At 51.2% G+C, this 17,995-nt stretch overlaps 1 protein-coding gene across 1 annotated transcript in view; it reads left to right on the top strand.

The window, feature by feature from the left end:
* Positions 1-17,995, top strand: part of KDM3B (lysine demethylase 3B) — a 1,181,011-nt gene that overhangs the window by 498,260 nt on the left and 664,756 nt on the right. Inside the window, exon 10 of the mRNA XM_078652703.1 lies at positions 22-236. Coding sequence (XP_078508829.1) covers positions 22-236 — 215 coding nt within the window. The remainder of the gene's footprint in view (positions 1-21; positions 237-17,995) is intronic.

Below are 17,995 nucleotides of genomic sequence, written 5' to 3'. Positions count from 1 at the left end.
AATATATATTCTGTCTTACAGGCTGGTCTTCACCCGGAAGGGCGTGTTACGTGTCGAGGGTTTTCTGAGCCCCCAGCAGAGTGACCCGGATGCAATGAATTTGTGGGTACCTACGTCAGCCTGTGCAGAGGGAATTGACTTGGAGACATCCAAATACATTCTTGCCAACGTTGGTGATCAGTTTTGTCAGCTAGTGATGTCCGAAAAGGAAGCAATGATGATGGTGGAGCCACAGCGTAAGAGATGATACTCTATTCATTCTTCTGCAAGTATCTTGCAAAATGTTAACCAATTATTACAGCAGCTGCACTTCCTAAAACTTACCCTCAATGGGATGTAATCTTATGTGTTAAGAGCACTCTGCTGCCCATGTTATCAATATCTGATCAGAAATCAATCTAATGGTGGAATTCTGGAGGTACTTCAATCAAAGGTGGTGTCCCCATACCAAGGAATCCACCATAAGCTTCTCAGTGATACTTATGCACCCCCTTAGTTATTTTTGAACCCTGTAAATTGCTGTTTTATTTACTAGGAAGTAGACTCCACTTCTTCTTTTGCAGAAAAATAACAGTGTGCTATTAGGATGTTAGCCTTGCCCTTTAACAGTGAAAGGCACTCATCTCCTGGGCTGCTATGTTATGCTATGAGCTCTCCTCGCATCTCCGCTGCTGGTATTCTTCCTCCCCCGCCTTCCTACGAATCTTTTATGGCCTTCGGTCGACAGAGCCAATCTCAGCAATGCTGATGCCTGGTGGATTTTTCCGGATGGCCGTCGATAAGCTGGGCGGAGGTTCTCCCTTCGTGGCTGTCCCCCTGACATCCGGGTTCGACTTCTACTGCTTGCCCTACTTCCAGCCCTCCAGCTTCGCCTCCCTTCCCTTAAGACGACTGGAAGGCATAATATATTGGTTTGTTCCAAATTGTATGGGTGTAGCGGTGGTGAGAATTAAGGCACTTCGATACGGTGCCCTTTGAGGTTGTCTTCCTTCCAAGCCTGGGATGCATACCCTCCTGGTACATGCTGCTGCCGCCTCCCTTTCACTGGATTGTTGCCCTGTCGCCCAAACAGACGTCCCTTGACTTGTGGCATACGGATCGGACACTACTACCCCCGCTGCCCAGAACTTGTGCACGCGGGCAGCCCGTCAGTGTTTAATCTATTGCCAGCCCTCCTCCCTCCTTTGATCCTCTAGCTACTTCCCGAGCAGCTCTCTTGGTTTTGGACTTGGTTTTATGTGTGCCCCACCATTTTGGGATTATCTTCTATTGGCGCACATGACCTGGATCCGCCATCTTAGGATAACATTGGGCCTAACTACCTCTGCACCCGGCTGCCCCTGTGCCGCTGAGGGTGTACCAACTGTACCTACCTGACCCTGGGAGACCCCGGAGTCTATGCCCAGAACCTTAACTCTGCCAGTCGAGTACCCACCCAAAAGCCGATAATTCACTTTTCTTCCATAGGCTAACATTGACTGGTTTCACTTGGAAATTCTTCGAAGTGTGGAGTTTTGAAACTTTAAAATATTCACCTAAAATCAGCTGAACAACGAATTCCGATTTACTCACCTGTTATCAGGAGAGAACCCAATGCTTCATCTTTCAGCACAGCACGGACCCTGAAAAGTAATCCTAACCGTACTTACCAGTAACTTGAATTACCTTCCATACGAATCCATTGTCTGGTTTTCACCAGAAACGTTTCTAATTGTTGATTTTCAGAAACTACAAATATTCCTTAGAAATCGCCTGTATGACTTAAACACATTCTTTCAACTGTTTACAGGAGATCACCAGTGCTGGATCCAGGATCCAACCCTGAGTAAGAACAAGTAATCATAAAACTACTTACCTGCTAAGTGAATTTCCTCCCATAGGATAACATTGGTGATTCTATGTGAAAAAGTTTGTCAACTTTTAAAATGCAATAATATTCCTTAAGAATCACTACTGTAACCAAAACGCTTTTACTTAACTGTTTACAGGAAATGTCCCGGGACTGAATCTAGGATCCAGTCCTGTGGTTAGAAAAGTAATCTACAAAGTAACCAATTGCATTTAACTAGAAATTCCCATTGAGCTCACTGTTGTATTGTTAGGTTTCGCCTGGCCGTAGCACTGCGCAGCAGTGCTGCTCGCGCAGGCGAAATCTTATGATCCTACAGTGTGGGGCTTTGTCCCGCCTTCTCTTCCATTGGCTAGCTCCATAAATGGAGGCTAGCCATTGGAAGAGATGGTTGTCAATTACTCTTTCCCCGTCACAACGCGATTCGGGGACGTTTGTCTTTTTTAAGTCCCGCCCCCCACACCCTCCCTCTCGCCGAGGTCCGCGGCTTGATGCGATCTGTGGGCGTAAGTCCCGCCCCCCACACCCTCCCCCTGACGTCCTTCCCCGGGCCGCGCTGTGATTGGCTGCCGGCCCGGGACACCGCCGTGACGTCATTCCCCGGGCAGCGCTGTGATTGGCTGCCGGCCCTGGACACCGCCGTGACGTCATTCCCCGGGCCGCGCTGTGATTGGCTGCCGGCCCGGGACCTGACTTGTATACATATGCTATCTCCTTTAGAGTATACCCAACATGACAATAGGGCGTGCTGCTGCAGATGCAGATCCAGTGAGTGCTGCACCGTCTGTCCTCCTTGCAGTTCGACTCGACTCTGGCTGCCGCAGTGGCTCTCTCTCCCTCCCCCACTCTCCGTCCGTCCCTCCCTCCCTCCTTGTGCTCCAATAATCCCCGCACAGCCCTATTACAGCTCCGAGTAGGACCGAGTTACTCCTCCGGCGCGGGAGCCAGCTCTGCATTACCCGCTCCTTAACCCCTTCTCCTGCCTGATCCACAAATCCCCGGCAGCGTGAGTGCCCCGAGAGTGCCCCGTGAATGCACCAGCAGCGCCGCCCACTTACCTGCATGCGGCCAAGATCACAGCAGCGTCTGCGCAGGCCTGCGGGCAGCCGTGACAAGGCGGCATTCCAAGGCGCCGAGGACACCGGCGGGCACACAACTGCTCCAGTGTGTGCGGGGCACCAACCGCAGACAGTGAGTGCACTGACATCACAACTCACTGCCGCGGGGCATTGTGGGAGGCACCCAAACCAGGCACTGCCGGCCACACAACTGCTCCAGTGTGTCACCAGTCAGTGCACTGCTATCACAACTCACTGCCGCAGGGCATTGTGGGAGGCACAAGGACACCCCACCCCAGGCACTGCCGGCCACACAACTGCTCCAGTGTGTGCGGGGCAGCGACCGCAGCCAGTGCAATGCCATCACAACTCACTGCCGCGGGGCATTGTGGGAGGCACCCAAACCATGCCCTGCTGGCCACACAACTGCTCCAGTGTGTGAGGGGCACCAACCGCAGCCAGGGAGTGCATTACCATCACAACTCACTGCCGCAGGGCATTGTGGTAGGCACAAGGACATCCATTCCAGGCACTGCCGACCACACAACTGCTCCAGTGAGTGTCATCACAAGTCAGTGCACTGCCATCAGCAACCTCACTATAGCTCACTGCCGCAGGGCATTGTGGGAGCCACTGAGCCACACACTAGGATCTGAAGCACCCATGGCTGCAGGGAAACTCAAGAGAAGGAGACAGTGCACCCAATGAGAGCTCTGGGGGCCACACAACTGCTCCAGTGTGTGTGTGTGTGTGTGTGTGACTGCTCCAATGTGTGTGTGTGTGTGTATGTGACTCCTCCAGTGTGTGTATGTATGACTGCTCCAGTGTGTATGTGTGTGTGTATGTGACTGCTCCAGAGTGTGTATGTGACTGCTCCAGAGTGTGTGTGACTGCTCCAGTGTGTGTGTATGTGACTGCTCCAGAGTGTGTTTGTGTGACTGCTCAAGTGTGTGTGTATGTCTGCTCCAGAGTGTGTGTGTGACTGCCCCAATGTGTGTGTGTATGTGACTGCTCCAGTGTGTGTGTATGACTGCTCCAGTGTGTGTGTGTATGTGACTGCTCCAGAGTGTGTGTGTGTGTATGCGACTGCTCCAGAAAGTGTGTGTGTGTGTGTGTGTTTGTGTGTGTGACTGCCCCAATGTGTGTGTGTGACTGCCCCAATGTGTGTGTGACTGCCCCAATGTGTGTGTGTGACTGCCCCAATGTGTGTGTGACTGCTCCAGAGTGTGTGTGTGTGACTGCTCCAGAGTGTGTGTGTGTGACTGCTCCAGAGTGTGTGTGTGTGACTGCTCCAGAGTGTGTGTGTGTGACTGCTCCAGAGTGTGTGTGTGTGACTGCTCCAGAGTGTGTGTGTGTGACTGCTCCAGAGTGTGTGTGTGTGACTGCTCCAGAGTGTGTGTGTGTGACTGCTCCAGAGTGTGTGTGTGTGACTGCTCCAGAGTGTGTGTGTGTGACTGCTCCAGAGTGTGTGTGTGTGACTGCTCCAGAGTGTGTGTGTGTGACTGCTCCAGAGTGTGTGTGTGTGACTGCTCCAGAGTGTGTGTGTGTGACTGCTCCAGAGTGTGTGTGTGTGACTGCTCCAGAGTGTGTGTGTGTGTGACTGCTCCAGAGTGTGTGTGTGTGTGACTGCTCCAGAGTGTGTGTGTGTGTGACTGCTCCAGAGTGTGTGTGTGTGTGACTGCTCCAGAGTGTGTGTGTGTGTGACTGCTCCAGAGTGTGTGTGTGTGTGACTGCTCCAGAGTGTGTGTGTGACTGCTCCAGAGTGTGTGTGACTGCTCCAGAGTGTGTGTGACTGCTCCAGAGTGTGTGTGTGACTGCTCCAGAGTGTGTGTGTGTGACTGCTCCAGAGTGTGTGTGTGTGACTGCTCCAGTGTGTGTGTGTGTGACTGCTCCAGTGTGTGTGTGTGTGACTGCTCCAGTGTGTGTGTGTGTGACTGTTCCAGTGTGTGTGTATGACTGCTCCAGTGTGTGTATGACTGCTCCAGTGTGTGTGTATGACTGCTCCAGTGTGTGTATGACTGCTCCAGTGTGTGTGTGACTGCTCCAGTGTGTGTGTGTGACTGCTCCAGTGTGTGTGTGTGACTGCCCCAGAGTGTGTGAGTGTGACTGCTCCAGTGTGTGCGTGTGACTGCTCCAGTGTGTGCGTGTGACTGCTCCAGGGTGTGTGTGTGTGACTGCTCCAGGGTGTGTGTGTATGTGACTGCTCCAGGGTGTGTGTGTGTGTGACTGCTCCAGAGTGTGTGTGTATGTGACTGCTCCAGGGTGTGTGTGTATGTGACTGCTCCAGTGTGTGTGTGTGTGTGTGTGTGTGACTGCTCCAGTGTGTGTGTGTGTGTGTGTATGTGACTGCTCCAGTGTGTGTGTGTGTGTGTGTGTGTGACTGCTCCAGTGTGTGTGTGTGTGTATGTGACTGCTCCAGAGTGTGTGTGTGTGTTTGTGACTGCTCCAGTGTGTGTGTGTGTGACTGCTCCAGTGTGTGTGTGTGTGTGTGTGACTGCTCCAGTGTGGGTGTGTGTGTGTGACTGCTCCAGTGTGGGTGTGTGTGTGTGACTGCTCTGGGTGTGTGTGGGGGGGCTCTGGGTGTGTGTGGGGGGGCTCTGGGTGTGTGTGGGGGGGCTCTGGGTGTGTGTGGGGGGGCTCTAGGTGTGTGTGGGGGGGCTCTGGGTGTGGGGGGGCTCTGGGTGTGGGGGGGCTCTGGGTGTGTGTGTGGGGGGGCTCTGGGTGTGTGTGTGGGGGGGGCTCTGGGTGTGTGTGTGGGGGGGGGCTCTGGGTGTGTGTGTGGGGGGGCTCTGGGTGTGTGTGTGGGGGGCTCTGGGTGTGTGTGTGGGGGGCTCTGGGTGTGTGTGTGGCTCTGGGTGTGTGTGTGGGGGGCTCTGGCTGGCTCTGGGTGTGTGTGTGGTAGTAATTGCTGTCTGATGAGCTCGCCCGTAGGGTACAATAGGTCTCGCATTTGCGAGAGATTAAGCTATTGGCAATGTAAATGACAATGCCATTTATTTATCTGTTTTCAAAACCAACACATATATACAACTTTTGTCATTTACAATGCCAATAGCTCTAACTTTTCCAAAGGCGAAACCGTTGCATTGTAAATTCTTGTTTTTTAAATTGTTCCCTATTGCAACAACTGTAACTATTGTACTAAAAAAGTCGATTGCCTATTTGAAAAGTATTTAAAGTAACTCATTCCTAGAAAGTATATTTTGATACCTTGTTGATTCTAAAAATAAAACTATATATTTTGATACAAAACAATTGGCCTAGAGGTCAGTTCTTGAGTGTGTGAGACCATTTTCTGACTGTGTACAACAAATGCTTTACACTGTCCCCTTTTACTGCCTTACTGCTCGACCAAGCTACCACTTTAGAGAGTAAGGTTATATCTAACTTTAGCCTCTGCCAAACCTCTGAGGACTGTGCACACTGTACTTTACTTTGGTCCAGTATATACAGAGCCACTTTCTTACAGTTAGTTTTTAGGGGGTGGGAGGGGTGCGAGTTATTTTTTAGGGGGTGGGAGGGTTTGTTTTCGTATTTAGGGGTGGGAGGGCTTGTGTTCATTTTTAGGGAGTAGGAGGGGTTTGTGTTAGTTTTTAGGGGGTGGGAGAGGTTAGTTAGTTTTTAGGGGGTGGATATGGCTTTGAGTTACTTTTTTTGGGGTGGGGGGATTAGGGGTAGTTTTAAGGAGGTTGGTGGTTGCATTTAGGTTTTAGGGGGAGAAGGAGGGGAGTGGTAAACTCAACCACGGATAGCTGTTTACCGTGCATGCCTTTACCATGAAAAATTGTGGTAAAGGAATGCGTGGTAAAGCTAGTCGTAGTTAAGACGTGGTCGTAGTAGAGACTGCATTGTTTAGGTAGGTGTTGTAAAGAACTCGTTCCAACATACAACCGAAATGGATGCCTTAAAGTACTGAGGGGCATTTTGAGGAGGACAAGCAGCACAAATAGGCTGCAATCCGCCTCTAGCGAGAAACCTGGTAATCTCCGGGCCATCGTCACACCACAACTCAGTTCTTAGTGTGCCATCACAGTGGCAATACCTTGGTACGCCAAGGCAGCTCTATCAAGGAGGAGCCAGAGGTAGAGGTGCTGCTCTGTAAGGAGCAGGGCACTCAAGCAAGTGACCTTGTACTAAAGACCTCATTCACTCAACTACCTTATGGGGCAGGAACTGAGGAATTTCCCGGGAATAGAGAGCAATCACCTCCAACAAATGCACTCTAAGCATTATTGACATGGCTGTTGTATAGATGATTTATGAAGTCCTCCAAACATCAGGCCAAATGCAAGAACTTGCAGCAAAAATATGCTGCATCTGCAGCAAGTGGTCGATGACCTAAGCAAACATTTGCTAGAAAGGGTCCCAAAAGAAGATAGGTCATGGGTTCTACTCTATTTCCTGGTACAAAAAACAGACAAGATATTTAGCCCCATCCTAAACCTGTGTGCTTTGATTAAGTTCATTAAGACAGAAAAGTTCAAAATGGCGTAGCTGCAGGAGATTGGCCCGCTTCTGTGGAAAGGGGATAATAACCATAGACCTCAAGGATGCCTACCTGCATGGGCTGATAAACAAGGGTTACAAAAGCTCTCTGCAGTTTGTTGTGGTCAGGGTTCACTGTCAGTTTACTGTCTTGCCATTTGGGATAAAAACTACTTTGAGGGGTTTCACAAAGTCTCCTATGTAGTTGTTGCACACTTGAGGAGATAAGAGATCTGTGTGTCTTTACCTGGATGAGGACAACTTGATGGTGAAAGCTGAATAGTTCAGGCAGTGGAGGATAGCATAAACAATCATAGAGATACTGCAGTGTAAGAAACTGGCTCAATATATACAACACCAAAATGAGGTATAGTGTGTATAGAGTCCAGTTATCCCCAGAGATAGGGAGAGCTTAAAGTTAGATAGAACCTTACTCTCTTATAGTGGTAGCTTGGTCGAGAAGTAAGGCACTATCAGAGGACAGTGTTAAGCATTTGATATACACAAACAGTCAGTAAATAAATTCACACACTCAAGAACTGAACTCTAGGCCAATTTTTTTGTATAAAAATATACTGTTTATTTTTAGAACCAAGCAAGCCTTGGATTCGCGGTTTCTAGCTGCCATCAGAAGCTGCAGTTTTTGAGGTTGCTGGCTGCATGTTCGAGAGGAGACAGGCCTGTAGAGCTGGGGCCAAGTCGGTGGGTGTCGTCCTCTTGTTAGCTCTACACAGCTTTTCGGCATTCATATCTTCTTTACTTGCGGTTTATGGATCTGAGGAAGGAACGTTCAGGGTGCCCCAAAATACTAAATTTAGGGGTGTTACAGGTAGGTAAAGGGCAGGGAACAATGGGTCAATTTCCTGGGGTGGGTACACCCCTTATTCTGCCACTCCAGTGGGCAGGGGCAGGAGCCTGTGCTTGGTTGGCTGGGTCTCACCATCCTCAAGATGGCGGGGACTCGAGGTTGTGCTTCACCTCGCCTCCCCCACCTTAGGGGTGGAGTTGGCAGAGGTGGGCAGACCTCTTTCTCACTTGTTTTTCCCACCGGTTCTCCCATCCACAGTCGGGGGTAGAATCAGTGGAGACCAGATGCTGAATGCAGCAAATGGTCTGGAGAGGCTCACGAAGGCGGCATGCCTTAAAAGGTTCTCCTTCGTGAACCCTGCCCATTCCGGGCTGGAAGAGGCTTGGCACCTCGTCCAAGGATGTGCATTGTGTTCGAGGCATGTGGGCTGCTAAATTCATATCTTTTGCATTAGATCGCCGCCTAGTGTTGGGTCCGGATGATCGCACATTGTTGTCCTGGAAGAGTCTTCGAAGCATCCTGAGATAGGTGGCTCCTCCCCTGGACTACAGTGCGCATGGGCATCGGCTCCATCCCCAGATTGTTTTTTTCCGCCATTGGGTTCGGATGCGGTCTCGACGTCTCTCTGTCCGAACCGAGAAAAACTAGCTTTTTACGGGCCAAAAGGCCTTATATTCCTTACGTCGGTATTGTTTGCGCACGGTCTCGAGTTCTTCCGTCTCTTTGAGTTGGAATCAGCGGAGTCGTTTCACTCTTCGGACATCGAGGCCTTCTCATCGCGACACGACCGCAACTTTTTGGCATGGAGCGGAGTCCGTTTAAAAACTGTCCGCTCTGTGGGTCCAAATACCCACATATCGACGTGCACCCGGTCTGTAACAAATGCCTTTCACCAGACCATAACGAAGACAACTGCAGGGCCTGCGCCAGATTCAGGTCAAAGAAGACACTCAAGCTTCGGCGCGCAGTGCGCCTCGAGGCCAGACAAGCGGCCCCGGATCCAGAAAACATCTTCGGCGACCAAGAAGAGGAGGACCAGAGCCATCATCTTCAAATCTCCCCGCCCGAGACGGAAGTCGAGGCAGATCCGGTAGACGACGACTGAGTCGTGGGTCAAGGCCTTGAATACGTCGACGAGGTAGGGGACGTCGAAGAGGTTTATGGGGCCGCGGAAGATAGTTCAGGGGATGAGCTATGCCCCGAAGGTTACGAGGATCAGGCTCGGGTCACGGGATCGCCAGTCGGCCTTACCCACGACCCCGTACCGCAAGCCACGGCCCCGCCTTCAGGCCCGGCCACGGACATACTTGCAGCGCACGCCGTATCGAAACCGAAACTGAAACCTACGGTATCGACTACACCTAAAATGGCCGACCCTAAATCGAAACCGAAACTTATGGATTCGAGCGTCCCTAAGATGGCGGCCGTCCATCCAAAAACACCTAAACCCGCTGCTTCATCGACTCCGTCGGCCACCGGTCCACAGAAGTCGAAGAAATCTGTCGATTCCGCAGTGCCGAAATCGGCGCCAGAGGAGGGTTCCTCTAAAAAGGGAGTTCGGCACGGGTCGACCGCTGCGACGCCGTCAAAGCCCGCCAAAGCCAGCGACACGGCTCCGGTTCCGACTGGGACTTTGTTAGTCGGACGCGTGGTGGAGACGGAGCCAGCGAAATCACACGGATCGAAAGGTGGAACATCTACGCATCGGTCCAAGGACTCTGGGTCGGCGGCTGCGGCATCATCGTCCAAGACTCAGAAGGGCCAACAGGACGTCGGATCCGAGGGCAAGGTCAAGACCTCGTCGGCGCCAAAGGCCGCTGCAAGTGACGCGTCCCTAGTCGCCTCTTCCCTACAGAGAATCACGGAGAAGGCCTCTGCTACGTCGGCTCCGATGCCGTCGCCACAGAAGCCGGTGGACATTCCGGCAAAGCCTGCGAGTAAACTTCTCTTCCTTCTGCCGCCAAAAGAGGCGCCGAAGGCCTTTTCTACAAAAACGACGCCAAAGAAGTCGGATTCTTCAACGTCTGGAGCACTTTCAGGTCGACTACTCGACTCAGAGGAGGATTCTGAGCGTTTTATCGACGCAGACACGGGCAAATTGACCCTTTACAAGAGGAGGATCACTTCACAGCCAGTGGACTCCTATGTTATCCCCCTGAAGAAGAAAAGGCTTACTCAGGACGCTTCAACACTGATGGAACCTATCCAGCCTCCTCCTAGAAGGAGCCCAACTCCTTCCCCAGAACACTCTGAGGGTGAGGGATATGGTGAAGATGACCAATACACTTTCCCCATCAATGAACCTGATGCACAGCAAGATTCATATGATGACATAGGGGACCAAGGCACCCAAAATGTGGGGCAAGACCCACAGCCTTTCACTGCACGTTCATCCCCAACAGAAGATTCTGCAGGTTTTCATGCACTCATTGAAAGGGCAGCTGCTAATCATGATGTGGACATGCATGCTGACCCAGTAGAAGAGGACTTTCTATTTGACACTTTTTCAGTCTCTGAAAGGACAGTAAAGACACTGCCCATGCTCAAAGGGGTCCTCAAGCATGCTGCAGACATCTTTAAAGAACCTACCAGGGCGAGGGTGGTCAATCCACGCATCGAAAAAAAGTACAGACCAGCACCTGCAGACCCTGCATACATTCGGGGACAGTTGCCGCTTGACTCCCTTGTGGTCGCAAATGCCCGTAAAAGGGCGAACTCCCAAACAACGGGTGAAGCTCCTCCCCCGGATAAGGAGTCAAAAGTCCTAGAGGCAGGAGGCAAAAGAGTAGCTGCACAGGCTGCCAATTTTTGGCGTATTGCGAATACACAGGCACTCTTGGCACGTTATGATAGGGCGCATTACGACACCCTAGAGCACGTTTTAGAACACCTGCCTCCGCAGTTTCAAGAGGGCACCAAACTGCTTATAGAAGAGGGAAAACTGATCTCCAACGCAGCCATAAAGTGTGCACTTGATGCCGCAGACACAGCAGCTAGGGCTATTAACACTAGCGTCATGCTGAGACGGCAGGCGTGGCTCCGCATATCGGGGTTTAAACCAGACATTCAAACAACCATACTTAATCAGCCCGTCAATCCTGATAGACTGTTTGGTCCAGATGTTGACACCACCTTGGAAAAGATTAAGAAAGACAACGAAACTGCTAAGTCTATGGGGGCCCTACAATCACAACAGTTCCGTGGCAACAATTTTCGTCGCTCAGGTGCACGTGGAGTCACCAGAGGACAGATGGGTCAACAATCACAATTCTCTAGAGGTGGAGCACAATCCTCGTACCCCAAGCAGAACAAAGGGGGTTACCGAGGAAACAGCACCAGAGGACGTGGCAGAGGAAACAACAACTCCCGCTCCTCTGCCCCAAGCAAACAGTGACTCTCTGTCACTGCCCCCCGACCACTTAACACCTGTCGGGGGGAGACTACAGCAGTTCCTGCCCGTCTGGAGAAACATCACCACAGACAGGTGGGTGCGACAACTTGTCCAGTACGGTTATTGTCTAGAGTTAAAATCCACTCCACCCAACATTCCACCAAGGCAACGGCCTATGTCTGCAGAGCATTTGCACTTATTGCAGCAGGAGGTAGTGGTGATGCTGCAAAAAGGCGCAATCGAGCTCGTGCCGGTGGAGGAGGAGGGCACAGGGGTATATTCCCTGTACTTCCTTATTCCAAAGAAGGACGGATCTCTCAGACCCATTCTGGATCTGCGTCCCCTCAACCTGTATATACTTTCAAAACATTTCCATATGCTTACACTGCAACAGATTCTTCCCTTGTTAAACCAAGGGGACTTCTTAGCAACCTTGGACCTCAAGGATGCTTATTTCCACATTCCACTACACCCATCCCACAGGAAATACCTCAGATTCACTATCCAAGGCAACCATTATCAGTTCAAGGTCCTACCCTTCGGAGTGACCACAGCCCCAAGAGTGTTTACCAAGTGTCTGGCGACAGTGGCGGCGCACCTCAGGAGGCAGAACATCCATGTCTACCCCTACCTAGACGACTGGCTCGTTCAAGCCAAGTCGGAACAACAGTGCGCCGCGGACATGTCGACTACCATTCACCTCCTTCACGATCTGGGCTTCTCGTTGAACTACCCAAAGTCGCATCTTCAGCCGGCGCATGTCCGGCAGTTTCTAGGTGCGACAATCAATACCCTGACGGCCATGGCCCAGCCAAACCAAGTCAGGATAGACAGCATGCAGTCGCTAATCCAAAAGTTCAGACCGCAACACTCGCTTCCAGCGAGAGTGTTCATGCAGTTGATTGGCATGATGGCCTCCTGCATCTTCATAGTCCCTCACGCACGTCTACATATGCGTCCGCTCCAGGAGTGCTTAGCGAATCAGTGGACGCAGGCTCAGGGACAATTAACAGACCTAGTGTTGGTTACCAGTCGGGCATACGACTCTCTGCATTGGTGGACTCCACACAACCTTTGCAAGGGCCGACTGTACCAGGAGCCAGTGCCACAGATTATCCTGACAACGGACGCATCTCTCCAGGGATGGGGAGCTCATCTGCTCACTTACACGGTGCAGGGACTATGGACGACGCAGCAACAGAAGATGCACATCAACTATCTGGAACTGATGGCAATCTTCATGGCGCTCAAGTCCTTCCTTGTACATCTGTGCAACAAGGTAGTGTTAGTCCGGACGGACAACATGACCGCGATGTACTACATTCAAAAGCAGGGGGGCACCCACTCGCCACAGCTGTCTCATCTGGCTCAGGGCATGTGGAAGTGGGCCATTCAGAGGAACATTTTCCTCATGGCAGAACACCTCCCGGGCAAGGACAATCAGATGGCGGATCTGCTCAGCAGATACAGCCATCAAATGCACGAGTGGGAGTTACACCCGTCTGTACTCCACCCGTACTTCCAGCAGTGGGGTCATCCGGAGATAGACCTGTTTGCCACAAACGAAAACGCAAAATGCCAACACTTTGCCGCCAGGTTCCCTCACCCACAGTCGCAGGGGAATGCAATATGGATGAACTGGTCAGGCAGATTTGCGTACGCTTTTCCGCCAGCCCCTCTGATACCGCTGGTGGCAAGGAAGCTAAGGCAGCACTCGATGACTCTCATCCTGGTTGCTCCAACGTGGGCGCGCCAAGCATGGTACACCACGTTCCTCGAACTCTCAGTGGTGCCGCATCAAAGGCTGCGCCTCACGCCCAGACTTTTGACGCAGAACCATGGAGACATTCAGCATCCAGATCCGCAACAGCTCAACCTGGCGATCTGGCTCCTGAAGTCCTAGAGTTTGGATACCTTCACCTACCTCCAGAATGCATGGACATCATCAAGGAGGCACGAAAGCCTACTACCAGAGCATGCTATGCTGCAAAATTGAAGCGTTTTGTCATTTACTGTACAGCCAATAACATCAACCCGCTAGATGCATCTATCCCTAACATCATTTGCTATCTGTTACATCTTTACAAGTGCAATCTGGCGTACACTTCTATTCGGATACATCTATCCGCCATAGCAGCTTATCTTCAGAACAGGCAGCATCTCTCTGTCTTCAGGGTGCCTGCCATTAAAGCTTTCCTTGAAGGCCTGAAACGAGTCATTCCCCCAAGAACACCGCCAGCTCCGGTGTGGAACCTCAATGTGGTCCTCACCAGACTGATGGGACCACCTTTTGAGCCACTACACTCGTGTGAACTCCAGTTCCTAACGTGGAAAGTAGCTTTCCTAATAGCTATTACGTCACTGAGGCGGGTTAGTGAGCTACAAGCGCTCACAATCCAAGAGCCATTCATTCAGATTCATCCAAATAGGGTGGTACTACGTACTAACCCAAAATTCCTTCCGAAGGTGGTGTCACAGTTTCATCTCAACCAAACTATTGACTTGCCGGCATTCTTCCAAAACCCACAAACGGTGGCGGAAAGAATGCTTCATACTTTAGATGTCAAGAGGGCGTTGATGTACTACATTGACAGGACACAACACTTTAGGAAAACAAAACAGCTTTTTGTTGCCTTCGCGCCACAGCACAAGGGCAACCCTATTTCCAAAGCAGGAATAGCCAGGTGGATTGTTAAGTGCATCCAAATATGTTATCAAAAGGCAAAACGTACCTTGACAATACCCCCAAGGGCGCACTCCACACGCAAATTGGGGGCATCTATGGCTTTCCTGGGGAACATTCCTTTAGAAGATATTTGCAGAGCAGCCACGTGGGTTACTCCACATACCTTTACAAAACACTACTGTGTTGATGTACATTCCAAGCAGCAAGCAGCTGTAGGACAGGCTGTTCTCAAAACACTTTTTCAGGTTTCTGCAGCTGGCACAGGCACCCGACGCTAATGGAGGGACTGCTATTTATTCTATGCAAAAGATATGAATTTAGCAGCCCACATGCCTCGAACTGAATATGCTACTTACCAGTATGCATCTGTTCTTGGCATGTAGGGCTGCTAACATTCATATCGCCCACCCTCCTCCCCGGTGCCTGTCGCAGCTGCAGACATACTCTTGTATTCAATCATTAGCATGGACATCCTTTACACTTTACACTCCATCTCTGCCACAATGGCTAAAAACAATCTGGGGATGGAGCCGATGCCCATGCGCACTGTAGTCCAGGGGAGGAGCCACCTATCTCAGGATACTTCGAAGTCTCTTCCAGGACAACAATGTGCGATCATCCGGACCCAACACTAGGCGGCGATCTAATGCAAAAGATATGAATGTTAGCAGCCCTACATGCCAAGAACAGATGCATACTGGTAAGTAGCATATTCATTTAGGCCCGAGAGTAGCAGCAGCTCGACCCAGGGGTTCAGAAACATGTCTAGTGGTGGCAGCCTAAGCAGCCACTCAGTCAGGTCACTAGAGGTTGGTCGAGTTTCAGGGGGCATCTCTAAGATGCCCTCTGTGGTGCATTTTACATTAAATCCCACACTGGCATCAGTGTGGGTTTAATGTGCTGAGAAGTTTGATACCAAACTTCCCAGTGTTCATTGTAGCCATTATGGTGCTGTGGAGTTCGTAATGACAACCTCCCAGCACCATATACTCTTAATGGCAGCACTGCACTTAGTGCCCAGGAATGGACCTGGGTACTGTAGGGGTACAGGGCTCATGCACCTGTACCCTCACCGCTGTTATAGTGCACCCAGCTAGAGGGGTGACTGATGTATGCCAGGGCAGTGTTTTGTGTGCCTTGCCGACTCTTTACTTTGTTCTGCACAAAGACACAGCCTGCAAAGGAAGTGAAGTGAGTGAGTGGCAGGATACAAGGCCTCTAAGGTGGCACAATAAGTGCTGCCACCCTTAAAGGCCTTCTCTGGGCACAATGCCCTGGGTACCTCTTGTACGATTTACCAGGGCTGACGTGACCAGAGATGCCAATTGGTTTTAGGCTTCAATGCAGTTTTAGGGAAGGAACATAGGCCCAGGTACCTGATTAGCAGGAGTCCAGGGCACACTCAGTCAAAGAACATCAGCAATTCAGCAAAAAGTGGGGGCATACCATGCAAGAAAGAGGGTACTTTCTCACACTCCTCCACCGCAGAGGAAATGCTAAGTGGTTGTTGATGTGCTGAACAGTCATCTAAGGTGTTGTGAGGATGCACTGCTAATTTCGGAACAGGTCCTCTGTTATTTCGGTGCTGGCTCTTCTTTGCCCTTCTGTTCCCATGTAGATGAATCGGAGTTCCTGGTTTCATCCCTTAATACTGAAGTTAAGTTAGGGGTGTTTAGGGGAGTGTAGAGTGGAAGCCAATGGGCTATGTATCCCTAGGGTGAATTCACACCCCATGTGACCAATTCCTGTGGAGAGTATTAATTTTCTTGACAGTTCCTAGTTTCAGCAAATCCAAGATGGGGAAATCCTTTCTCGGTTGTCCACTTCATGTGGCTCACCTTAGGAGGTGTGCCTAGCCTGAAAGTTCAACACACCTACGGACTATCTAATTTCCTACCTGTCCTGGTGCCAAATGGGCCCCATGACAGGGGGTGACATTCCCCAGTTCTGGACAAGCTGGGTTGGCATATCGGAGGCGGCAGAAGCTATATAACCTCTGGCCTTGATATGTTAAAACAATAGACATCGTGCTGGAAGAGGTATAAACACCTTCTGCTAGAACAGGTATTGTTTCTAACCCCTGAGACCATTTTTCAGGTGGCACCTGTGTAGGAAAGTGAGTATCTGTTGCAGTAACCCCCTCCCTCCTCCCCCTCCCACACACACTTTTTGCCAGACTACTAATGCACTTTCAATTGATGTCCCCTGAGTCCCTGCCAATCAGGTACCCAGGGCCTGTGTTCTTTCGCTAAAGCTAACCCAATTGGCATCTCTGGCCACAGTTCAACCCCCGGAAAATGTTACCCAGGGCACTTGGACCAGGGATGACCTCCAATGGCTGCAGCATTTATTGTGCCACCCTTGGATGCCTGGTACCTCTACACACACGCACCCCCGCCCACCCCACCCTACACACCATGCAGGCTGCGTGTATTGGTGCAGAATAAAGTGAAGAGTCGACATGACACACACCTCTTTGTGCCATTCCTACAACCCACTGCCCTGGCATAGAGCAGTCACCCCTCTTACTGAGTGGACTATACCCTATAGAGTGTCTAAGTCCATTCTTGGAGATTGTAAGTGCAGTGCTGCCATTAAGAGTATATGGTGCTGGTAGTTTGTCATTACGAACTCCACAGCACCATAATAGCTACACTGAAAAGTTTGGTATCAAACATCTCAGCACATTGAACCCACACTGATGCCAGTGTGGGATTTAATGAAAAATGCACACAGAGGGCATCTTAGAGATGCCCCCTGAAAACTGACCTATGACTAGTGTCAAGGCTGAGTGGCTGCTTTCAGCTGCAACCACAGACATGTTTATGGTCCCCTGGGGCGAGAGCTTGCTGCTCTCTGGGGCCTGAAACAATGCACATCCTGGGACGAGGTTCCAAGCTTCCTCCCCCAGGAATGGCAGGGTTCACGTAGGTGAAGCTTCAAAGGCATGCCACCTTTGCGTGCTTCCCCAGGCCTCTTGCTACTACTAGCAACTTGTTCTGACCCCCACTTTGGACAGGAGAACCGGCGGGAAAACCAAGTGAGGAAGAGAGGTGTGCCCACCTCTGCCAACCAGGGACAGGCTCATGCCCCCCTCCACTGGAGGCTGGCATACTAGGGGGTGTACCCACCCCAAGGAAGGGACCCATTGGCCCCTGCCTTTTACCTACCTGTAACGCCCCTAAATCTAGTATTTAAGGGCACCCCTGCTCCTTGCTTGCACACTCAAGTAGAAACTACAAGGAGGAGGACCGAACAGCCGTGCAGCAGCTATGAAGAGGAAGACGCCCACTGGCTTGGGCCTGGCCCAACGGCCTCTCTCTCCCTCGAACCTTATCCTGCAAAATCCCAGTGTTCTGCCGCCAGCAACCTCGAAAACCCCGGAGGACCTGCCTGCCTTCAATCATAAAGACTTTGTCTCCCATGAACACCAGATTTGTTAATCTGCAACCTCTGGCCTTGGCGGTAAACCGCAAATCTGCACCACTCTGCACCTGCCGTGCACTGCCCGAGCTAGAGTGGGCAAACACCACGAGGAGGTCACCCCAGTGATCCTGACCCGACATCCGGTGACCCTTGACCTGCCTCCAGCGGACGCCTACATACTAAATCCAGAAGGTCTCCCAAACCGCAACCAGGAGCTGGTAAGAAGCTCCGACCCCAACATGAACCTCTGCACCCGACACCCCAAGGCCTTGTGTGCCCAAACTGATGGTGC

The sequence above is a fragment of the Lissotriton helveticus genome, chromosome 7 (genome assembly GCF_964261635.1).
Source record: "Lissotriton helveticus chromosome 7, aLisHel1.1, whole genome shotgun sequence".
Classification (NCBI taxonomy): Eukaryota; Metazoa; Chordata; class Amphibia; order Caudata; family Salamandridae; genus Lissotriton; species Lissotriton helveticus.
This window is presented reverse-complemented; position numbering and strand designations above follow the sequence as displayed.